At 39.3% G+C, this 25039-nt stretch overlaps 2 protein-coding genes across 3 annotated transcripts in view; one reads left to right on the forward strand and one right to left on the reverse strand.

Moving 5' to 3' along the window:
- Nucleotides 1-15678, forward strand: part of kifc3 (kinesin family member C3) — a 58120-nt gene extending 42442 nt beyond the window's left edge. The window contains 13 exon segments of the mRNA XM_036584904.1: nucleotides 396-543; nucleotides 1589-1719; nucleotides 2569-2680; nucleotides 3758-3936; nucleotides 4032-4136; nucleotides 4859-4989; nucleotides 6963-7086; nucleotides 7238-7367; nucleotides 7847-8076; nucleotides 9228-9380; nucleotides 11170-11296; nucleotides 11913-11959; nucleotides 14662-15678. Coding sequence (XP_036440797.1) covers nucleotides 396-543; nucleotides 1589-1719; nucleotides 2569-2680; nucleotides 3758-3936; nucleotides 4032-4136; nucleotides 4859-4989; nucleotides 6963-7086; nucleotides 7238-7367; nucleotides 7847-8076; nucleotides 9228-9380; nucleotides 11170-11296; nucleotides 11913-11959; nucleotides 14662-14670 — 1626 coding nt within the window. The 3' untranslated portion in view covers nucleotides 14671-15678.
- Nucleotides 15679-17089: 1411 nt separating this feature from the next.
- wt1b (WT1 transcription factor b) overlaps nucleotides 17090-25039 on the reverse strand; it is a 28647-nt gene continuing 20697 nt past the window's right edge. The window contains exons 6-9 of one of the 2 annotated variants that reach the window (XM_036585335.1): nucleotides 23110-23254; nucleotides 20674-20763; nucleotides 20397-20480; nucleotides 17090-17719 (exon numbers count right to left, since the gene is read on the reverse strand). In XM_036585335.1, coding sequence (XP_036441228.1) covers nucleotides 17598-17719; nucleotides 20397-20480; nucleotides 20674-20763; nucleotides 23110-23254 — 441 coding nt within the window. In that variant the 3' untranslated portion in view covers nucleotides 17090-17597. Of the gene's footprint in view, nucleotides 17720-20387; nucleotides 20481-20673; nucleotides 20764-23109; nucleotides 23255-25039 lie in introns of both variants that reach the window. The other variant, XM_036585334.1, reaches the window with a different exon arrangement.

The raw sequence follows: 25039 nt of genomic DNA on the forward strand, positions 1-25039 counted from the left end.
ATCAAATCATGCCACAAAGGCAATTATAACTCCAGTAAACTCTAACATGGCAGTGCCAATAGGTTTTTTTTGGAGGGGGTTGTTTTGCTTTAAAGCACAAGGAGTGATCACAGCTTTATAATCTAACCCTGGTTTAACAGAGAAATTGAACCACCATCATGAATCGAGTTAATCACGGTTCCATTTGTTAGGCTTTGTGTAGCTGAAACTCTAAGCTGAGCTTGCTTCTTGAGACAGACCCCAGGATTTCTCAGTACAGCCGGATGAAAGTGAGCAGAATATCCCTTGGCTCTCCTCTAGTTGGACAGCCTCAACTTTGGGCGCAAGTTATCTGGAGAAATCCTGCTCTGTGAAAGCCGTGTATGAGCTAATCTGTGTGTTTGTATGTGTGTTAGATCCTGGTGTATGAGGGTGAGATGGAGCGAGCTCAAGGCCAGCTGGAGGCAGAGCTGCAGAGTCTGGAGGAGGAGAAGAACAGAGTGATAGAAGAAGCCTTCATCAGAGCCGAGAGTGAAATGAAGTCTGTGCACGAGAACCTCGCAGGTGTGTGTGCATGTACCTGTGCGAGTGTATGTTTTTATAATGTTACTTCATGAGAAGGTTTAAGACAGATTTACTGCATGTAGCTACTAAGAGAGGCGGCTCATGTAATTTAATTTATAATTGTGCTTTATTGGTATTTTCTTGACAGAAATAATGTTAATATGCAACATATAACGCACCCAATGATGGGGCAAAATTTTGTAATAGTTGTGCCTGATGAACCTAATATAATAATGCAATGCAAGCTGAATTGGTCTAAACACAAAACACCATTATGGTTGAAATAATAAATGTTTGTAAATTGAAAAAAAAAAACCCTTTAGCTTGAGAATAACATGTTCAAAAACAAAATGTGTTTTTGTGAAGAGAACTAATGGAAAAAATGAGAGGTGATCAACAGAAACCAGTGCTGCTGTATTTATTATTTAAGATTGTTTAAGGTATCAGTAAAGCATACTTCAACTAAAACTATTGGAGTATACATTTAAAATCTGTAATGTAACTGTACATTTATATTTGCTAATATTAAGGTGTATTGAAATATTTAGCCCCTTAAAATTAGTGCCAGCCACAAAAGTTTTGTATCAGTCAGACCCTAATTTTTACACCTGAACAAGCTAAACCTTGAAATATTTCTAAATACAGCTCCATTTAAATGTGATCATTTTGCATAATTTAGGGCGTTGTGTGTCCCCACATTCTCTTCTGCAGTCTCTGACATGTAATCAGTTACAAACTTAATAAGAGTTATATAATTATGTGTTATTATGTTATTTATGAAGATAAACATGCCTTATTGAATGGAGACCCACTGTCCTGCACATTGTAGTGCTTGCTCTTCTTTAACACACGCACCTGAATTCAGTAAGGGGTCATTAATGAACTTATTACTTGGATTAGGGAAAATGTGCAGGGCAGTGGGCCTCCAGGACCAGGGATCAGAACCACTAAAGTAAATGAATATTAACATGAGTTTGTAGTTCCTTCTTTATATATCAAATAAACACGCCCATCCCTGTGTCTCTAATCCTCTTTCTTCATGCAGGTGTGCGGATGAACTTGTTGACCTTGCAGCCTGCTTTGAGGACACTCACCTGTGACTATAACTGTCTGAAGAGACAGGTGCAGGACTTTCCTTATATGCTGGAAAAGGCTATCGCTGAAGCCAAACAGGAGGTGAGGCACACACACATGCACACTGCACAATATGAACAAAATACTACACACACACACACACACACACACACACACACACATCATCTAAACCGCTTATCCTTCTGGGTCGCAGTGGGGTGCTGTAGCCTATCCCAGCTGTCATTGGGCAGATGGCAGGATACACCCTGGACAGGTCGCCAGTCCATCGCAGGGCGAACAAAATACTAGTATTGTAATAACATTGCTGCATACTGTGATTGCTATGTGCCTTGCAGTGTATTATTGTGATTGTGATTTGGTTAGAAGGCTTAGTTACATACTGCAGCCTTCTGTATTGCAAAGGCCAATATCACAAGAGCAATTAATGAAAAATGTTTTGCAGCCCTGGATACCTACTGTGCAGTATATACCATAGGGTCCAAAAGTCTGGAACCACATTAAAAATTTTGAATTTTTTCATTTAAACCAAGAAATAAGCAAAGTTTTAGAAAAAATTAAACCAAAGAAGTTACTGCAAGTAAAATGAAGAAGAAACATTCAAGTTTCTGCACAATTTTTAGGTGGCTATTCAGATCTAAGCAAATTTGTGTCATCAACTATGTTAAGGCTTTTATACAATTTTTTTGCTGACGTACACACTGTCAAAGATTGTACTTTTCACTCAAATTGTTATGCTGATAATATAATTTGTAAGTTTTTTGTGAAATTCAAAGGAATGCAAAATGGAAGCATTTTTCACTAGTGGTCTCAGACTTGTGGACATTACTGTTTATGCAACAAACCTTAGCCACATGCACACATTTGGGACATAATGATGGGTGTGTTCGTGCGAATGAAAAACAAGAGTGTTTTGTGTATGCACTAATATAGATCTGCCAGGTGATCGGAGAAGTGAGCAGTGCTAATCAGGAGCTGCTTCGCAAATACAAGAGGGAGATGAACCTGAGGAAAAAGTGCCACAATGAACTGGTGCGCCTGAAAGGTATGCACTCTACCAAATTCCTCTACCTAAGATTTTCATTCTTTTAGTTTTGTAAGGGCAGTTGGTGCCCAAAACATTCGAGTATAACAGGGATGCAGCTGAGACACTGTGATGGTAACATGCCGGCTGCACTGATGGGCACATCACCATCATAACCGCTTTTATTTATTTATTTTGGTTGGTTGGTTGGTTGATTTGCCCATAAGAACACAGAGTGTAAGTAAAGCGTTTTCGGAACCAGAAGCAGAAACCATGGCTTTTCTGCTGGTCTGTTAATCAGTGTAGTCTTTTAATCCTGGCAACGTGTAAGCAGGAGTAGTGGTCTTGTGTAAGACCCAAAATTGCGAATCGATTTTTTTTGCCACTTGTTGTGAATGCGATAGGAGCATGTTTAAAACACTACTTCACATTCCGGACTTGAGACTGCTGTGTAAAAACAAAAGCATTGCAGAAATGGTTCACTTTACCACCATGCCTCATGACTCCTGGTACACAAGCATTGCCTAAATTCTGCGGTTGATATTTTATGTTCATTGAGGCTGGTTTCACTAAGCTAGTCTAAGGTACAGATACCCCTTCGGGTTTATGGCAGTGGTATTGCATATTGTGGTGGTGAGGCACACAAACAATGTGGTGGTGAAAATTTGCCACCAAATAGAGTACAACCGAGGCTTTACACCAGATGTTGGAACATTTTGCTGTTGTGAGGATTTGATTGCATTTACAGCAATCTTCTAACATCTGGTGTAAAACCTTCCCAGGAGAGTAGAGGCTGTTGGAGACACTCACTATTAATACCTTGATTCTGGAAAAAATGCTGGATGAGCAGATGTCGACAAACTTCAACATACAGTGCCTGCTTCCCATATCCACTGCAGATTGAGACATAATAGACAATAGATGGAAAATAAATTAGTCAAACAACTGAATAAATACGGGGTTATTATTCTGTATTCATTCTGTAATTGTAATGCTGAACATGATACTGTTTAAATATGATACACATGTAGTGCCATTACAAACAGCGGTCAGGCTCATCGTAATGCATAGATAATCACAATTCTTGTATTTTCACAGGAAACATTCGGGTGTTCTGCCGGGTTCGTCCTATGTGCCAGGAAGAAACGGAGTCTGACAGCAAGAACATGGTGACCTTTGACCCAGACGATGATGCTGTGCTCTACCTTTCCAATAAGGGCAAGCTCATGACATTTGAACTGGACAAAGTTTTCCCCCCTCAGGCCACACAGGAGGAGGTCAGTTAAAGCACGAGATCATGTCGGGTCATGCTGGTGTTTGTATTTCTAGTAGGTGAAGTGGCCTAACTGTCTCCTCTCTTCTGATTGGTCAGGTGTTTCAGGAAGTGCAGTCCCTGGTCACATCCTGCATAGATGGCTATAACGTGTGCATCTTTGCTTATGGTCAGACAGGCTCAGGAAAGACCTACACCATGGAGGTATAATGTCCTTATACTTTCTAATTGAATAATAATAATAATAATAATAATAATATTTTTATTTATATAGCACTTTTCATGCCGGTGGCAGCTCAGAGTGCTTTACAGACAGGTGATAAAACATAGTTATACAAGAAATCATTAGTATCTATTTAGAATCAGAAGAAAATGAAAAAGATCAAATTAGAAGATAAACACCTCGACACGCAGAGTTTTAATTAAATGCTGAGTTAAAGAGAGACGCTATTAAATGCTTCTTAAAAGTGAGCACTGAGCTTGCCTGTCTAATAAAAGGTGGAATTGAGTTCCAGAGTTTAGAAGCATAGTAACTGAAAGAGACTGTTTGTTTGTTTGTTTGTTTGTTTGTTTTATTGTGCTGAAATTATTTTTAAGCACTATTACAGCATAAAAATGCAGAATTTATACTTAAATATAACAAATATAGAGAATTTCCACCACATATTTCAAGTTGAACTTGAATTATGTGGTGGAAATTAAGGTATATCCATTAGTAAAAATCTCAACAGGAATAATACATACACTAAAATAAATACACTACATACACTAAAATAAATAGACTACAGCATTTTTTATTTTCAGCTTCTCGTTAATTAATTGTAAATTTGTGAGGCAGCACAAGTTAGAATAGCATAATAGAATGAATGCCTTTGTCTGCCACTATACTGGTTTTATGTTATTGAAAACATTCATTCTTGTTGCAGGGCATTCCTGAGGACCCTGGCATTAACCAGCGAGCCCTGCGCCTGCTCTTCTCTGAGGTGTCTGAGAAAAAGCCTGACTGGGACTACAACATCACAGTCAGCATGGTGGAGATTTACAACGAGACGCTGCGGTAAGAGCAAACACAGGCAACATTGACACACCGGTGCTTCTTCTGTACATTTGATACAAACTCCATGACTTGGCACTACTGGGAAAAAGTGCCTACAGGAGAAAATGCTGCAGAACTTGTTCTGAATGGTGTACAGTGATGAAATGTTGTGTAGTTCTACCTGGAGTGAACATCTAAGAGCACCCATTTTAATTATCTTTTTGATTATATGGAATTTTAATTCTTTTATTTACAAAGTGAAAAATCTGTAGTCTCAAGTGATCAAAAGAGTGAATGTAACGTGATAAATTAAGTAGTAAAGCTCACTTTTTATCCATTATGACTTGAACTTGAAAAATTTGATGTTTAGGTCCCAAAAAATAAAAATTATACTGACGAAGATATGATGACAATAACAGATATTTCACTCACATCCTCAGAAGACACATCCTTCACCAAGTTTTGAATTCTCTTTTAACACGCACACAATCATTTGCAATTCAGCCGCTTGGGAAGGGGTCCTAAGCTCAGCCCATGTTACAAAGCCTTCTTCCACGCTTTGTGTAATTACACATTTCCACCAGAGAGGTCCAAATCCCCAAAACTTACATAGCGCAGCTTTAATCAGACTTTAGACCTCAGACTTTTGACTGAAGTAGTCTGCATAACACTTGATGTTTTCTTCTGATTCTTATCCTGTGACACTTTAAATGGAGTTGATGTGATGAGTTTTTCTAATCAGTGTGAAATCAGCCAATATATTCCCTACTTCACTCAAATTTCAGAAACTGGAAAGTTTTTAAGCTGCACATTGACATGAGTTTTGTTTTAATTACAAGATTCTTAATTACAATGTGATTCAGAGTTTACAAAGTTGTACTTTAACACAGTAAATGCTCATATATTAGAAATATACCAGTAAATACCCTGTAAAGAGAGATCCTGTTTTGTGAAATACCCTCTTAGTCTGCTTATGTAATTGTGCCCTTACCACAGCTGTGGGAGGGTGCATGATGGAGAAAGGGAGGGAATCAGAGATAGATAGGGGGAAGAAAATATGGAGGAAACAGGGAAAGAGCTAGAATGTGAGATGTTTAAGAAATATTCCATTTATTCCCAGCAGATGGCCAGAATGATATTAAATCAAATCTTTTTACGTAACTGCAACTAAAACCATACGTGACACAGCACGCACAGTACGCACTCAAATCAGGACTCATAGTCCCAAATCATATCTCTCTCTCTCTCTCGCTCTCGCTCTCTCTCCCTCCCTCCCTCTCTCGCTCCCGCTCTCTCTCTGTGTTGTATAACCTTTGCACAGCTGTTTGGCTCACTGTTTTGTTTGAGAGGAATTATGGATGGTCTTCTGGTGGATGATGCTCTGAATTATGTGGCCTGTTTCTAGTTGTTGTGGTTTGAGGAGGCAGACAGAGATATTTTCATATATCTGCTGCTAATGACCTGTGTGTACCTATAATATGACATACACAAAAAAATGCTGTTGTGGACAAATAGCTGTTTTCCTTTAACTCCACTTTGTTTACTGTCTACTGTCATGTGCTTAAAGAGACGCTTCAGCCTAAACTAGAAAGAAAAAGGGTGGGAGGAACCTTTGGAAGTGCTGGAGGGTTTTGTGCATTTGCACACAATCCCCACTGAATTCTGTCTGAAATATGCCGTGCTGGATAATTCAGAAGGAAGCCACTTAATTAACTGCTAGGAGTTTAGAAAACACATTTCAGACAGGCCACCCAGAAAATCCACTCAAAGCAGTTGTTCCGACGTTCCTCCCACTTCATTTTCAGATTTTCCTGGTCCTCTTATTGTCTATGTAGTTTATTGTACACTGTTTTGTGTAGCTTATAGTCTATTTTATGTATTTATTCTGTTGACTTTTTGTACTGTCGCCTAATCCTCTGGTCTGCTGCTTTCTTGTGTTAAGTCTAGTTCATACCTCACTCAACACATGTCTGTGTTGCTTTGATTTCCCTCAGGAATCTTTTAGGAGACAACCCGAGCGAGAAGCTGGACATTAAGATGTGTCCGGATGGAAGTGGTCAGCTGTATGTTCCGGGTTTGACTGAATTCACAGTGGAGAGCGTGGAGGATATTAATAAGGTACAACCAGCAACAGTTAATTCTGTGTAATTGGTTGGAAAGCATTGCTGCTAAGTATGGTCACTCTACTCAAAACTGCTGGACGTACTTTATCATGGAATAAATTGCCAATATTTGTTTTTTTTGTTTTGTTTTGTTTTTTACTTTGCAGGTGTTTGAACTGGGTCACATGAACCGGGCGACAGCGTGCACCAACCTGAACGAACACAGTTCACGTTCTCACGCTCTCCTCATCGTCACTGTCGCCGGCTTCAACTCCTCCACAGGACACCGAACTTCAGGTTGGGATACAGACACAATATATGGTGTCAAGACGTCACACATATGTTCCCTATGTGATAAATTGTCGCTGTCAAAACCAGAATCTTATTTCTCTGTTTTTTTTGTTGTCTGTTTTGGTCTAAAATTACTTTTAAAAAATATATTTTTACTTTTTATTAACTTTCATTTAAAGTTAAGAAGGCTCTTTCCTTCTCCTGTGAAGTTCCCTTTTTCGGAGATAGGAGGTTTTGTCACAACAGCAACAATATGCGAGTACCTGTATGAAATAACATAATTAAGTTCTGGATACCTGATTTCAAAATCAGGGTTTAACATTTTTCGTTTTGGTTCATTGACAGCTGATGGTTAATTTTCTTGTTTTGTTTCGTTTTCTGTTAACCACTTCTGATCCACCCAGAGTGGCTCAACATTTACAAACTGTTCATTAAGCACCTTTAATCGCAGCTCATGAGTCATTCTTTTGGGTGTGTCTCTGTAGGTAAGCTGAACCTGGTGGACTTGGCGGGTTCTGAGAGAATTGCTAAATCGGGTGCTGAAGGAAGCCGCCTGCGCGAGGCACAGTGCATCAACAAGTCCCTGTCGGCTCTCGGTGATGTCATCAATGCTCTGCGCTCCCGGCACTCGCACGTCCCCTTCCGCAACTCTCGCCTCACATACCTGCTCCAGGACTCGCTCAGCGGAGACAGCAAAACACTCATGGTTGTGCAGGTGTGTAAATACGCAGGTGTCCTCACAGTCGAAGTCTCTGAACTCAATTGGGTTCAATTACGGTTCCTCAGGAATCAATTCAGTGTGTCATGAAATTTCAAATTTCATCACGATATGATTTGTTATTTTGGTATGATTTTAATATATACAGAATTCACAAATGTGACCTGAGAAACTGTTTATCCAATAGTGGAATATAGACAATGCTCCAAAATGCCTGAGAACTGTATTTTGACCAAAATATAAGCACATTGTCTTTGTTCGGATACAATAGTGTATCTCCATTTTTGTTTTGTTTTTTTTGGGGGGGCTTTATTTAAAAAAACACCAGCTACTCTTTACTTTATGTGAAATTTTCCTTAGGAAATGGCTGATAGAAATGACAAAATCTAATTTAAAAAAATTATAGGATTAAAACATAAAATCTAATTACATTAACTTACATTTAATGTTAAGACCCTCCTGCAAAGTTATCATTTTGGAGATGCATGGTTTTGTTCTAAAAAGGACGATAGGCTGTACTGAGTGTTACTATAATTGATTATGATCAATTCTGGCATTCAGTGCATTTGGATCACCACCTTCAGATCAATGTGTCATAACGTTTTGATGCATCTTAATCATCTACTTCAGCTAGTGGTGCCTGTTCTCTCAGTCACAGGGACCCCCTGCTCTGCACATTGTTTTCCCTAATCTAATACAGCTGATCTGGCTAATGATTAAGTCCTTTGTGACCACTAGTATTGGGACTGCAACTGTCTTAAAATCATGCAGCATAACCAGAATTAGTAGCCGTTAACCCAGACTAGAGTCAGTAGAAGCTATCGAAACTAATGACAGTGAGAAATTTCGTGCTGATGTCGATTCTTCACAGTAAATTGTCTTTTGCCGTGTCATGGCACTGATTAGGAAAGAACACAGCACAGAACATTCGGCCAAGAACATGCACCGTGTATAAAAGCCCAGATTAAGGACATTGAGTGCTTTAAGCACTTTAAGTGTTACATACTGTAGCCTGCAATACTGTGAAAATATGTGGAAAGCACTTAAGCTTGTGGAAAGTAGGTAAGCAGATTCTGTTAAACGTGGAAGTGTTAAGTAACTTCTTTTTCATTTTCTTTATACTGTACAACTGTTTCCATCTCCCTCAGGTCTCTCCTTTAGACAGTAACATCAGTGAGTCCGTCTGCTCTCTGAAGTTTGCTCAGCGTGTTCGCACTGTCGAGCTTGGTCCATCCTCTTCCTCACGAAGACATGCAGAGAATTCCTCAACGTCCTCCTCACCTACTCATGATAGTGTGGAGGTACACACCCATGCACACACAACCACAGAAACACCTGTAAAGTGGTAGTTTGTTGGAAAATCGGATTTGCTAAATTTTCCTCTTACTCCAAATGTAGTCAGTCATCCAAGACCTGTTTGGAGCCTGAAGTTTGCTTCTTTAGTTTTTGCTAATATTGCGTTGTGATAACACATAAAGGAAGCTTATACCTAGGCTTGGGTATTTTTGATACTGATTCCAATACAAATACAAATACCTTTTTTATTTTTTTAATTACAAACCAAAAGTGGGTTTGGCTTAAACCAGAAATGAACATGAAGTGCTGGAAGTGGGTATATTTACTGACCGCAACAGATTACAGTCTAATGAAGACATGAAAATGGAAAGTAATATAGACAGTCAGTCAGAAGTCTAAGTCTTAGAACAAGCAAGCAGTTCACATCATTCAAATCACACACCTAAATTATCACACACTTGTCTCAAACTGCAAATATGTGGAAATCATTTAGGCCTTTAGAAAGTAGTTAAGCAAACCGGGTCAAGTTAACTAATCTCAACTATCTTAAACTGGACATTATGTATCTCTACTTTTTACTGTGCACTGCCACTTTGTTTATACACCCATGCATATACAACTATTAACATATGTTATGTTTACAGTGTTTAGTCACTCTGTTCATTCGCTGGACGTGACATGCACCACTGCATTGTCACCTGCATAATATACACCGATCAGGCATAACATTATGACCACCTCCTTGTTTCTACGCTCATTGTCCATTTTATCAGCACGGCTTACTATATAGGTGTACAAGTCCATCTGTTTCTCTGCACACTTTGTTAGCCCCCTTTTACCCTGTTCTTCAGTGATCAGGACCCCCACAGAGCAGGTACTATTTGGGTGGTGGATTATTCTCCAGCAGCACTGCTGTGTCTGGTCCACTCAGACCAGCACAACACACACTAACCCGCCACCAAATAGTCAGTGTCACTGCAGTGCTGAGAATGATCCACGACCCAAATAGTACCTGCTCTGTGAGGGTCCATAGGGGTCTTGAACACTGAAGAACAGGGTAAAAGGGGGCTAACAAAGTATGCAGAGAAACAGATGGACTACAGTCTGTAACTGTAGAACTACAAAGTGCACCTATATAGTAAGTGGAGCTGATAAAATGGACAATGAGCGTAGAAACAAGGAGGTGTCATAATGTTATGCCTGATCGGTGTATATGTGATTTAACTTACTTATTTTTGTACTGCACATTTTATTATAAATTTGTACTTCTTCCATTTTAGTTATGCATATGTATAATAGCGTACGACAATACTTTGCTCTTGTTTTGCTCTTTGCTGTATTTTGTGTTGCTGTAATAGACGACTTTCCCTCTGGGATTAATGAAGTGATCTATATAACAGATTGTGTTATGTAGTGATCCTATAACAGATTTATGTTATAGTGTTACCTATTAAAAATTATTTATTTTTATGCTAATGCACTTTTTTCTATTTTTATAGATAAAAATATGTTAGGAAGCACATGAGCAAGTCTAATTGCTAATTACTTACCAGTGTGTGGTTACATAGGCTTAAATCAGCCTGTCGCTCCCTATAGACCAGCTACCAGCTATCTGACCACTGTGGTTCACTGCTAGAATAAATATGATCATCCACTCTTCTCATTGTACCGTCTATGTTGCACTTGTCATTTGTTTATACTCTCACTCTCTCTCACTCTCTCTCTCTCACTCTCTCTCTCTCTCTCTCTCTCTCTCTCTCTCTCTCTCTCTCTCTTCATCTCATGCACACAAAGCTGGACTCTCCTCCAGTGACCCCAGTGCCCCTCCCCATCTCCAGAGCCAGCAGTGCAGGCTCCACTCTGTCCTCCAGCTCCAAAAGCACTACCACGCGTAGGAGGTCCCAAAGCCAGCTCGCTACAGGTGAGGAGAAACACATCCAACCCCCAGTTGCAAAAGACAAGCCTATCAGATCAAAAACACAGATTTACAGCTGTCTCCTTCAGATGTACAGGATGCAAAATTCACTAGACAAACATTTCCTGCTTTAGTTACTGATTCAACCTGATCATTTTACAGTTTTACAACAGTTGGATATTTCTGCACTTAATGGACATAAATGGTCTTTTGCCTTGCCTTCATAAAGGTCTTGCATGCACTTGCTAAATGCATATACTTTAAGCATATAAGCATTAAATTGACCTTTTCATGCTTTGCCCCCCAAATGCTATCTTTTATATCAGCTGTTGCTAAGATGGACAAGCTTTACAGAGCGTCAGCAAATCTTATTCAACCTTATGAGAAAATGCATAAATTACTCAGATTACTGCAGTGTTTGATTAGAGTTGCTACGTACCTAGCAACAGTTGCTATGAAAGAACACATTTGTGAGCCAGGCATGGGTAAATAAATTAAACCTACATGTATGAACGTTGTGTTCAAAAAGAAGCTCAGTCCATTGGCAGGATCTGAGTCTTCTTTATTTTGCTGCGCTTTGGCACCTCGTCTGTATTGTGACCTCTGATTGGTTGGTTTGCAGACAGACAGGTAGACAGAGGCAGCCCATTGGTTGGGAACAGTGGGCAGGTAGGTGGGGTTTTAGTTTTATCTGATTGGTCTATTGGCATGGACAAGCTCAGCATGGCATGGTGCCCCCCGTGTCACCTGATCGCTTTCTGCCCATCTAACACGCTGCCTCTAACACTAGGAAGGTGTGTGTGTGTGTGTGTGTGTGTGTGTGTGTGTGTGTGAGAGGAAGAATAAGGAAGAGAGAGAGCGAGCAAAGATGATCTTTAGGAGAAATTATTGTTGCTTTTTATTTTTAAACATGTCCAGTTTTTTGTCAAGGGTGCACAGATCATCAGTTGTGATTTTCATCTGAATCAAGTTTGTTTTGTTTGTTGTTACGATGAGCCAGTTGAAACATCTTTGTTTGGGTATAATGCTTTGTAGATATTTACTAGCTTAGAAATTAGATAGATATCAGTTAGATAGTTACTAACTTAAATTCAACAAAATATCTATTGAATTCACCTAAACTTTCCCTAACCTTAAACCTGGCCCTAACCTCAACCTCAACCCTAAACCTAATGCTAACTCGGATCAAAGATCCTGATCCTAAGCCTGTTGCTGTTGAGAATCAACACCAGATAGTTTGTTCACAATTTGGACATCTGCAGATAAGATGATAGTGTACTGTCCAAAAGTGAGGGTACCAGTTGGGTTCAGGCCCCTGTTTCAGGCTGGTGTGCACCTCTAATTCAGATGCAGTGTGTGCACTTTGCTGGCTCAGATTCCAAAATAATTATACAGGTCAAAATAAAAAATAATCATGTTCATATTCCGACTGTGCACCCCCTTTTATTGTCTTATGTGTATTTTGATTTCTTTTTTTGTCCATGTGTTGGCGCTGCTGCTGTCTTCTGTGGCTTTGTGTTTGTGCACAGTTCACTGTATTATGTGTGTGTGTGTGTGTGAGTGTGTGAGGGAGTGAGTGTGAAAGAGAGAGACACACTGGAGTGTATTCACTCACACCTGCTTCTGTATGGCTGGGCTGTCCTGTGGTGAAGTGCAGATAACCATTTTTGTTTTTGTGACAAGTATGGGCTGATCACCATACTGTGGATCTATACCAACACCAGAGTGCACATTCCTCCTTCACATGTAGAGACGTTGCTCCTGACTTATCCATAAATACAAGCTTTCATCCTCATAACTGTATCCTAACATAATAGGTAGTGACTAACTAAACTAAACTGGGGACTTTATGCTGATAGTCTGCTTGGAGTCTTTGTACAAAGTGAATTACTTGGGCTTTGTTCACACAGCAGGGAAAAATGGCCCAAATCTGATTTTCACACCAAATCCGTGTTTTTTTTTGTTGTTGTTTTGTTTTTTTTTTTCTTGGCTTATCTTTTAAATGTGATCTGTATGAGACATCAGTCTGAGGAGATCAGCTCCTAAACTGACCCGCATGTGCAAAAGAACGTGTTCGTTGCTTCACGTGGCTCGTCCAGAGGTAAACAATTCTGACTATGAATGAACGTCAGTCGCTCCCGAAGCTTTCAGCTTCATCTTCGCCAGCATCACAGGAGCCATCATGAAGCTTCACTGACTGACAGCTGGGCTCATCACCCAGAATGTGTTCAAGCTCACCATAAAAAGGGCGCGGCCACTTCTTTGGTTCGTGTCCTCGGATTCTTTAAACTTTGCTTTCAGACTTTTTAACTGTTCTTTGACGCTGCAGCCTCGTTCTCCTATGGCCATGTTTGGCCGTTTGAGATCTCAGCAGCACAAAATTATGACAAATGTCGAGTTGGATTGACGTAAAAGTTGCATAAATTCCAATCTTGCTGTTTAGACTGAGTCACTTTGCCGCATATCAGATATGTATCAGATTTCAGTACCACATATGAAAGCGTCTCAAATTGGAACTGAAAGTGTCAGATTCAGTGTGTTTATCTGTTCACACTGACACACAGATACACATCTGTGTCACATATGGAGAAAAAGATCGGATTTGGGCCACTTTTACCTGCTGTGTGAACAAAGCCTTGGATGTAGTTGGGCTGTCACTGTCAATTTTAGTAGTAGTCCAGTATCGTCCATTATTTTGATGGACAAGGGACAAACAATAAAATGGACTTAACTGAACAATAACAAACCATACAGGGTCTTTGGAATAATTTGAAGTATTTTACCATAAAAAGACAAACTAGGAAGTCTTTTAAAAGTCTTCCCTAAAAGATCAGGAAACATTGTATGGCAAAAATGTATACAAATGGTTCTATTTTGTACAGAAGAAGCAAATAAAATGCACATTGTATGCAATATTGTGCAAATTGCCAGGGCAAAAAAATATTTTTTAAATATTGAATTTAATGGAGTAATCATGACAGCCAGAGTACTTGTCCAAATTCAGTGACCTGAATTTGAGTGATTCAGTTTTCTGTGAATTATGGGATCTTCACTGTGTACATTTCCTGCTCACACTTTTGAACACTAGCACCATAAGCCTTACTCGAGCTGGGTTAGTTGTACCTAGACACAGCCGCCTGGCACATGATGGTCATTGATTGTGGAGCCTGTCAAGTTTATTTACAAGCTAGGATGTTTCAGTCTTTTGGAAATTTGGTGAAATAACACCAATACTTTATCCCCCACCAATTGGCTAGTCAACCACCATACATTACATCACACAACATCATCTGGTAAAACTAATCCAGCTCCAGTAGTGCTATAAATTTTCTCCCTGAGTTCTCACTGGGATCTCTCCTCTTTCTCCTCAGGACGAATGAAGATAACTGTATAACACTACTACAAAGTCATGGTGCTGAGAGGCTGCCTTCAAGTACCATCCCCTAAACTCCATCCACCAATGAAACCCTCTCTTCTGAGGAGTACGCCAATAGAGGACTTTTATTTCAGACCCGAGGGCTGGAGACGAACCAAACCGGCTCATCGGGGTCATGCACGGTATCTTTACGAAATTGTTAGTGGAAAAACTTGACTTGAAGTAACAGCTGATGACTGACGAATCTGCACTCCCTCTGACCTCTCGGCCGCACCTGCTGGCTCAGGGACGTGAAGACTTTTTCTCATTTCATTCGCAGTGTTTGTTGACGTTAAATGCACTTTAGCACAGGCTGATCTTACCATTTGTGGTGTTCAACTATCCAGTCTCATTTAAAATATCACATGACTGGTATTGATTTTTTTTAATGTACGTGTCTGTATGTTTATTATTTTTTGACAGAGCTCATGGTGTCATTTTTTTTCCATCAACCAAGGTCCTTTTATTTTAAGCACAAGAACAACAAACTCGTACTTCCAAAAGGCGCTAAGCTTTAATACGTTTCTGTGTGCTAGTGACGATAAGCAATACTACAGGCCGAGTTTGGCCGCTCCAGTAGCAGATTGTGTTTTTTTGTGTATATTTGGCATCTCGAAGGCCAAGCGGCGAAGTCTTCCTGATACAAGCATGTGGATGTAGTGTCAGATCTGTCTGCTCATGCTCCATCTGTTCGACAATCAGTGTAGCAGTGTACAAACAGTGAAACTGGCCCATCAAGCGCATAACTTATTCTGCAGTTGCTGTAAATAGGAATGCTCTGAATTTTAGCCCACAGTCAAGCAGTGTAATTTCCTCGGTGGACGCAAGTTTTCAGCTGAACTCTTCATCTGAAGTGCATCGCTGAGAGAGAACTGTCGTTGGACTTGGGTTTCTGCTTGCTTCTAATCGTGATGATGTAGGTTTGTATGCATTTTTGGTTTTGTACACTTTTTAATAAATGCCATAAACATGATCCATCTACTTTTCACTATTCTCAAGTTTTACCAGGGTTATGTTTGACAAAGCCATACATATCCTGGAGTTATGAAGTAAAATATATCTGCTCCCATAATGGAAAGTACAGATGCCTTTTTCAGATTTCATGAATGTTAATGTGCTTCTAATCTGTAGCCTGGGCTTTACTGCTGAGCCATAATGTTACTTAGACTAATTCGAGTGACGTCTCAGCAGAGTTTTATTAGGATAACGATGCAGTACAGTTCTTTACTCTTTTTCCTCCATGACCCAGGCCAGGGGTCAGGAACCCAGTGTTGAGATCCATTTTGTCCCGTTTCACAAAACTCCAACCACATTGGGAGCCACAGCATTTTATGTCCATTTTAGTGGTGTAACATTTTAAGATCTTGGCTGTAAATATGTCTCAGTATGTGCTGATATCCTAGTATAGGCTTAAAATATAACACAAACGAAAATGTAGACTTACTTTGCTCTGCTTTTAGCTTTGGCTCAACCATAGCTGCTTTTCTTGCATCTCCAACAGGATACATTTTGTCAAAAAAGCACAGCGGTTTCTCGTAAAATGTCTCTCAGCGTTCTGACTTTTTGGTGGTCGACAGTTTCTCATTGCAGATTAAACACATCAGGAAACCAGCTGGAGTGCATATGAGTCTGTCCATTGGTCTCTAATTCTCAATGTTTGTCTTTAATCTTTCTCTTCTTTGCCATTTCATTAGCTACTAGCTAGGCTAGATTTGTCTGCATTGCTATAGTGACCAGTTATTCATTAATTTAGTCAAAGTCATCAAAGTTTATTTATATAGCGCTTTTTTACAACAGGCATTGTTGCAAAGCAGCTATACAGAAAAATCTGGGTCCAAGCCCCCATGAGCGTCACCAATGGCAACAGTAACAAGAAAAACTCCCTAAAAGCAAGAGGAAGAAACCTTGAGAGGAACCAAGACTCAAAAGGGGAACCAGTTCTAATTTGGTATTTATTATATAGTTATACATTATTCCAGCATTTAAGACCATTTATTGTTAAAACTGTGTTAGAACTTTGTGTTGGGGCCCTCAGCAAAGCTTTGTTTTACTCCAAAGCGTTATTTTACTGCAAAGGATGATTATTATGTTGCTAATTAGCTAAAGAAATGAATCAGGTGCGTTTAATAAGGAGGAACGCTAAACTCTGCAGTGCGGTGGCCTGGAAGGAACTCGGTTTGACACTTCTGGCCTTTCGTGCTGCTCAGTGTCCAGTTTTGTTCCAGGCCCTTAAAATGGTTAAATCTGTCAGCGCTGTACTGGCCTCTACTGAGCATTTTGTGAATTGCACTTTCCTGTGTTATAGTCCATTTTCACATTTTCACATCAATCACATTTTATTTGTGTGGCTGTTTTAGAAAAGGCATTAAGTAATTTGGAGGTGCTTGATTTTAAATGAATCATTTTAATACAAACACGGATAGTAAAGTCCATGATATGTCAGAGATTAACATACAGTATGTACAAACAAATAAAACAGTGCACTTATTTTTTTCCAAAAATAAATCTTTGGAAGCTTTGTTAGATATATGTTGTATAAAATAATAATAAAAAAAATCAAATATTTACAAGATTTAAGTGAACCAGCACATCTTAGACACAGATGTCATGTACTACAGATATAGCCAGTACAAAGAGAGAGAAGATTAGGCGCGTAGATGTTATTTACAACACGAGATGACCTGAAATACATGAATTAGTCCTTCTGGTTCATTGTTTTGTGCTTTTTGTTTTTTTTGTGTGTTTGTTCTGGTGGTGTGTGTGTGTGTGTGTGTGTGTGTGTCATATATTCCAAGGTTATTTAACAATTGTAATCTTAGGGTGTTCACTCATGAGCACCGCTGTCGTCATATTCAGAATGATTCTCCACTCCAGAACGATTGCTTAATGTGTTCAGAAAGTTGACTGCAGTTTAGTAACATTTCTCTGATGCATGCTGTGGTGTCTGACCAGCTCATCTGAACGGGCGAACTTCTTCTGACAGCTCGGCCAGCGGCAGGTAAACGGCTTCTCACCTGAGAAAGAAAAAGAGAATTAAAGAAGTGTTAAGACTCAGAAATCCTGTTTCAAAACTGCTCATCATAATTAAGTATTTTATCACTGTCATAACAAAACCTTGCATTTCTATCATGGTAACTAATGAAGGAGCAAATGTACGTTAAAAAGGAATTCCACCAACTTCCCAATTTCTGCAAAAAGGAAGTATTTTTAGAATCGATTCATGGCGGAGAGAGAGAGAGAGAGAGCTACAGGGTGTTAAAGGGAAAATACCCAAAGAAAGCCAGTGGCATCCATCTGCAGAGCCGTAGCACCACAAGTTTAGACGCCCCCACATTCAGACGTGCCCTTTCAGCTCCCTGATTATCTAGTACGCTACTCTTATAAGATGAGAGAAATAATTTTTAGCAGAGAAACTGTATTTATAGAAATGTATTTATATTAACATTTTTTGTTCTTTCAGTACCAAAGAATATTTTGGTACTGCACACTGTCGTCACGCGTGCACTGGTGTGAATCATTACTGATTAGCTGCTTGTGTGCTTGGTGTAGTGTAGTGGGTAACACCTCTGGCTTCTACGCTGTAGACTGGGGTTCAATCCCTGCCTGGGTAAGAACCCTACACTATACCCAATAAGAGTCCTTGGGCAAGACTCCTAATACTACCTTCACCTACCTGTGTAAAATGATCAAATTGTAAGTTGCTCTGGATAAGAGCGTCTGCGAAAGGCCGTAAATATAAATGTTTGCGCACCTCAACTCTCTGTATTCCAGCTAATGCTCAGCAAAAAGTTGCAGACTTTGTGTTTTGTTTCATGATCTCACAGGCTAGATTTCAAATTGCTCTCTATTGCCTATGTAGTGCACTATGTTGGTCAGAAAATAATGGCTTCTACACCCAAATACTGCATTATATGTCAAACAGAAAGCTATTTTTTTAGCCTTATGCTACACGACTCCTTATCTAACACTCGGAGCACTATTTGTACACAGAAGCCATAGTTTCCTAATCCTACGCCGTGCACTGTGGGAACAGGAAGCCATTTGTGATTCAGCCGTAGTATCTGAGGGTTTCCTAAAACTTTACGCACTACCTTCCGTGCCCTTCATGTAATATTACAGAAGTTCCGATAGCTACGTAGCCTCTCAACCGCTATGTAACATCGTATCCGGAGCTGAGAGTGATGCACCAATACTAACTCTGTATAACCTAACTAGCTTATAAGTCCTGATATTTATACAGTTCCACTTTTTAAATATTTTATTTTGGTAAAAGCTGTGTTCTGTGTCACTAATAAAACATACCAAGCTTGAATGAATGGCATACAAGCAGCTGAGCCACAGATTTGGTTGAAGCAAAAGGCTGTGAGACCCTGCTTCTGCGTGAAGCTGACCGATGGAGGTGGACACTATCAGTGACACGAATACCTTGGGTAGAATTTCTAATGGCATTTCACCCACTAATACTGACTTTCCATTAAATGCTGGCGATTTTGTCATGAACATTTTTACTGCTGCTTGTTAACTCAAACTGCCGAACAAGTTCCATCTACTGGCTACATACATGCATCAGCAAACGAGCATCAGAAATCGCTTCGTGGTATTGGCCACAGGTAACGATATCATTACCTATATACCGATACTGTGTTTAAGTGCTAGTATCAGCATTGATACTGATTCAGTATCGGTGCAACCTTGAAGAAAACTTGGTTTTTAGATTTACCACTCTTTTACCGTTACCAGTATTACATGTGACTTATAGGTACCACACAGGAATTTGAATAGATTTAGTTTTGGACTGTAAATAAAATGGTTATATTTGCATTGTAGACATCATTATCAGATTTCGGCAGTTATCCGAATATTCGAGTGGTGATGTAAACAGCGTACTCCGATTTTATCTTGGGTCTAGAAATAGAGCTGGATTTTAGCTCAGTATTGGGGTGTTTCAGTGTATGTAAACCCTCACTCTGACGCCTTTCGTTTCTCTCAGTCTGCGTATGTGCAAAAAACAGAGCGCTGTCCCGGAAACTGCAAGCAGCGTCTGACACAGCACCCGCGAGATGCAACTAAACACTTTTGGAGTGATGCTGAAACCAAATACATGCTTTATGAAATGAAGAATTTGAATATACACCATCTAGAAGATGAAGAATATTCATATTTTCTGCTAAAGTGACTCAATGTCATTGTTTTTTTTTCTTTTTTTTGAAATTATATTTGACTTTTCCGTTACGTTTGTCACGTCTACTTCTGTGAGTTTATTGGCTGGTTGCAAAGCAGAAATCCAGTTACTGTCTGACTCATGTAGACCTGGAGATTCCCCATTATCTGGTTACTCAGGTGTATGAAAACACAAACAAATTACTGACCAAATCTGATTTTCTGCAGTTATCAGATTATAGTTAAAAACTCCATTTCACATCAAACCGTGTAATAACTTTATTTACACCTAAACGACTGAATTGTGCAGAGGTTTTGACAAATCAGCAGAATTCCCCTTTAATGTAAAAGGCTGTATTCTAAGTAATGGACCGTTTCTATTGATCCAGTCATCATTGTCTGTTCAGACACTGTAATACAAGGTTTTAATATGACTGTGATGATTTGTATTAAACTATATGAACAAACTATTGAAACTGGACTCAAATTGGAGAAGCGTGAAAGAAAAATGGGTTTACGCACTTGTTTTACCTGTATGAGTCCGGGTGTGGGTCTTAAGGTGGTCTGAGCGTGAAAACTTTCTCTGACACGTCTCACACTGAAAGGGTTTCACTCCTACAGGAGGAAAAAAGGGGAGGATATGGACAGAGCTCGAGAGACAGACAGTGAGGGATGGGAAACACTGGCCTGCTTAGTCGGAATAATGGACTAAGTCAGGACGGCTGCATCACAGAGCACAGAGTGAGAGTGAAGATAAAGGTGGTAAGAGAACAGAGAAGTGAGCGTAAATGAGGCAGTTCAGTCTGACCTGTGTGTCTGCGCTGATGTCTCTTCAGCTGGTCTGATCTGGAGAACCTGCGGCCGCAGTCTGTGAAATCACACTGGTAGGGCTTCTCTCCTGCACAGGCACGAAACACAGAGATTAACTACACAAAAAGGCCAGTTTCCCAGACTCAGATTAAGCCGAAGCCTAGAAACAGTTTACAATGGGGGCTTGCCATTAGCCCTGCAGTTTAGTCCAAGACTAGGTTTAATCCACAGTAGCTCAGTAGTTTAGAGAAGAAGGCGAGAGTTCAGCACAGAAATTCCACACGGGGGCGCTGTTTCATGTTTAGTGAAATGTATAGCAGAAAACTCTGATGGTGAGGGACAGAATATCACAGATGTTTTTAAGTCCAGACTAAAACATATTTACCCAGGACACATGTTGAGATTTACTGAGTCTCTGTGTTTTCTATCATGTGTTTTTGTACTATTATTCCATTAACTTTAATACTTCATATAAAGCACAGTGTTTCAGATTTTCCAGTGTTCTGCTTATATACATTGTGTGTGCGTGTGTATGTATGTATGTATGTATGTATATATTAATATATATATATATATATATATATATATATATGTATATATATATGTATATATATATATATATATATATATATATGTATATATATATATGTATATATACTGTAGTCCATCTGTTTCTCTGCATACTTTGTTAGCCCCCTTTTACCCTGTTCTTCAGTGGTCAGGACCCCCATGGAGTCCAGCAGCACTGCTGTGACTGATCCACTCAGACCAGCACAACACACACTAACACACCACCAGTCAGTGTTACTGCAGTGCTGAGAATGATCCACCACCCAAATAGTACCTGCTCTGTGAGGGTCCATGGGGGTCCTGACCACTGAAGAACAGGGTAAAAGGGGGCTAACAAAGTATGCAGAGAAACAGATGGACTACAGTCTGTAACTGTAGAACTACAAAGTGCTCCTATAGTAAGTGGAGCTGATAAAATGGACAATGAGCGTAGAAACAAGGAGGTGGTCATAATGTTATGCCTGATCAGTATGTATGTATGTATGTACAGGAGAAGGAAAAAACATGCTTTACTTTTAATGCAAGTCAATGGAACCAGACTTTTTTCAGAGTAATTTTGGGACGTTTCTTTTAGTCGTTTCATCATGAAATTTACATACAATATAAAGGGTCACAGGCATTTTCAGATTTTTAAAAAACTGAAAAACAGCAAAATTAAATTACGTGATTTTGTTCCGACGGCAGCGACATATATATTTCACCCAGAGGAGGATATTTCTCTCACTCAAACCTGACCTTACGCAGCTATTTGTTACATAATATCATGGTATTAATTTTATTTACATAACACTTTTCACTTTATTTACAAAATGTTTTACACATGAAGATCAGCAAAACTGGAAAGCTAAAACATTACAGTTCAAATTCAGTTTAAGTAAATAAATAAACAAACAGCAGCACAATTACAAATGATAGAATACAAAGTACAAAGAGATCCAATAAAGTACGCATATAATATAAATATGCATAGCCTGAAAAATTGTTTTAATCTGGATTTATAAGTACCTCACATTCATTCCTATAATTCACGTCTGATTCATGTAACACTTAACATAACCATGCGTAAGGGCACGATGCAACATACTGGCCATCCCACACCATTACACTTTTAAGAATTATTCTATATTCTATAATTGTAATTAGTTAGCAAGTCTGCAAAAAGAAAAACAAAGACAATTAAGGATGAACAAAGTTTTGTTAATGAAGTTGCTCAGGAGGTGTTTTTCATTTTTCTAGTGTGAGGCTGAATGTGATTTGTTTGGTTTAACCAGTTTGTGATTTATGATTATAACTTTGGTCTCAAGGTGTTTGATGTTGGCCTTTTATTGATGTACTGTATAAGATAAGATAATCCTTTATTAGTCCCACAACGGGGAAATTCCATGTATGTATGCACAGTAAAGCGCAGGAACACAATACAGATTTAAAAGATCCCTGAAAAAGAGCCTAAAACCATTTATTTTTTCTACAACTGAACAAACGAATCAGCTTTGATTAATGCTTAGTGCTGCTTTTTGTGGATAGGCAAGCTGGGAGTGGCCCTAAGTAATTGGGTGAGAGACCATGGTTACTACAGTGTGTTCGGCCCCTGAGTGACCCTGTGTGTGCGTGTCTGATCTGTATAAACATCACGGTTGCGAAACAGTGCTGCCAGATGAATTCCTCAAAATAGCTTCATCTCTCTTCTAAGCAATATTTTAGCTCTGGCAGCTTCTTTTGCAACAGAACAAAGAACTGTTTGGATAAATATGTCCAAAGAAATAGCTACCGCTTGTGCCAGCGGCCTGGACCAGCAGGTACACCCATAAAAACACAGCAGAGGAAGAAAGGTGAGAGAAAGCAGGCTTGTGTCTCTGTGTGTTACCTGTGTGTTTCCTCCCGTGCATCTGTAGGTGGGACAGTTTGAAGTATCTCTTGCTGCAGCCCGGGTATGAACACATGAACGGACGCTTGTCGTTGCTCTCTGACCGCACTATAGAGGGAGTGATGCTGGGCATTCGACGAACATCCTAGAGAGCAGGACACAGTATGGGAGAGATCAGTTAATTTTTTGGTACCACTTAAAAATAAGACTTTTATGAACGGTTTAAAATAGTTTGTTATGGTTATTAGTTAGGTTATAAACACTCCATTAATCATTAAAAAGCAGTTATAACACATTAACAAAAGGGTAAAAGAGAGCCGTTATATCTGATGAATATGAATATGATGAAGCTGACAGGTTTAATGCTAATGATGATGAAGACAAAGTAAGATCAGTGAACATCAAAATCTGAGGTTTAACTGTATGAATGAATGCCCTGTTTGCACTTTTGGGAAATCGTTGTCCTTTTTATTTAGGTGTTTTAAATGCCTATTAATGTTTTTAAGGTGTTACTATGCATGTTGTTACTTGCGCTACACATGTCTCTAACACACGAGTCGCAACCCAAATGTTAAGAAGATCCATTTTGTCCTTTCAACAAAAATCAATCCACCTTGGGAGCCACAACACTTTATGTCCATTTTAAAACTTGGATGTAAATATGTCTCAGTATGTGCTGATGTCCTAGTGTAGGCGAAAAATATTATATAAATGAAAATGCAGAGTTACTTTGCTCTGCTTTAAGCTTTAGCTCAGCTATAGCTGCTTTTCTCGCATCTCCGGCAGGAAACTTTTCCTCAAAAATAGAATAGTTTCTTGTAAAACGTCTCTTAATGTTCGACTTTTTATGAGGCTGAAGTCGCTTCTCATTCACCAGCTTCTTGTTTGAATTTTCCCATTCCACTTTAAATGGTGCCGGAGGCGCCAGGATGGAACTGCTGCACTGTTAAAAGTGGAACGAAAAAATTTGAATGACTAGCCGACTTCATCTTCTTGACTTTTTAGTGTTTGACCATTTCTCGTTGCAGATTAAACATATCAGGAAAGCAGCTGTAGTGCTTATAAACACAAATAAGTCCATTCATCTCATGATCGATGTTCATCTTAAATCTTTCTCTTTGCCTTTTCATTAGCTACTCGCTAGGCAAGATTGTTGTCTGCGTTGCTATGGTGACCAGCAGTCTGCACGCCAACCCTTCAGGGTTAAAGGGTGAATTAGCAGTTCTACATTCACTCCAGAGTTTAAGACCATTTAGTGTTAAACTGTGTTGAACGATCAGCAGAGCTTTATTTTACTGTAAAGGAGGATTATTTTATTTTTACCTGGAAATCTAATTCTGCTGTGGAGCCACAACAGGGCAGTAAAAGAACCACATGTGGCTCCAGAACCGCATATTGCAGATTTATTTACATTTACATTTACAGCATTTAGCAGACGCTCTTATCTAGAGCGACTTACAAAAAGTGCTTTGTCTGATTCCTGATCTAACAGAACTAAATTAATTTCAAACAAAAATGATCTCTATGTAGATAATCTGTGTCTGTCCCTTTCCAGTGTGCTACCTGCGAAAGCTGACTGTGACTTCGACCGTGAATATGAGCAGTGCAAGTCTAGAAAGCAGTGTGTTGGAAGATCTGATTACATTAATATGATCAATAAAGCTAACTGTGCTGAATAAGAGAGAGACTCACCCTCACCCAGACAGACCGGACTCGATTTTAGTTGAGGAACAGCTCTGTAAGCTTTACATTTTATTCATGAAGATTTTAATCTGGGGCCGCCTTTTTTGAACTGTTTCTACTGGCTTGTTTCTGGTTTTTCAAACAGCATTAGCCAAATTCATGAATTGAATCAAGCAAAACTGCCCGTGTCTTGTTCAAAGACAGGGATAGTGACAGGCCTTTTAAATGATGTTAGCTGTGATTGACC

This window comes from Colossoma macropomum, unplaced genomic scaffold, assembly GCF_904425465.1.
Source record: "Colossoma macropomum unplaced genomic scaffold, Colossoma_macropomum, whole genome shotgun sequence".
In the NCBI taxonomy this organism is placed as follows: Eukaryota; Metazoa; Chordata; class Actinopteri; order Characiformes; family Serrasalmidae; genus Colossoma; species Colossoma macropomum.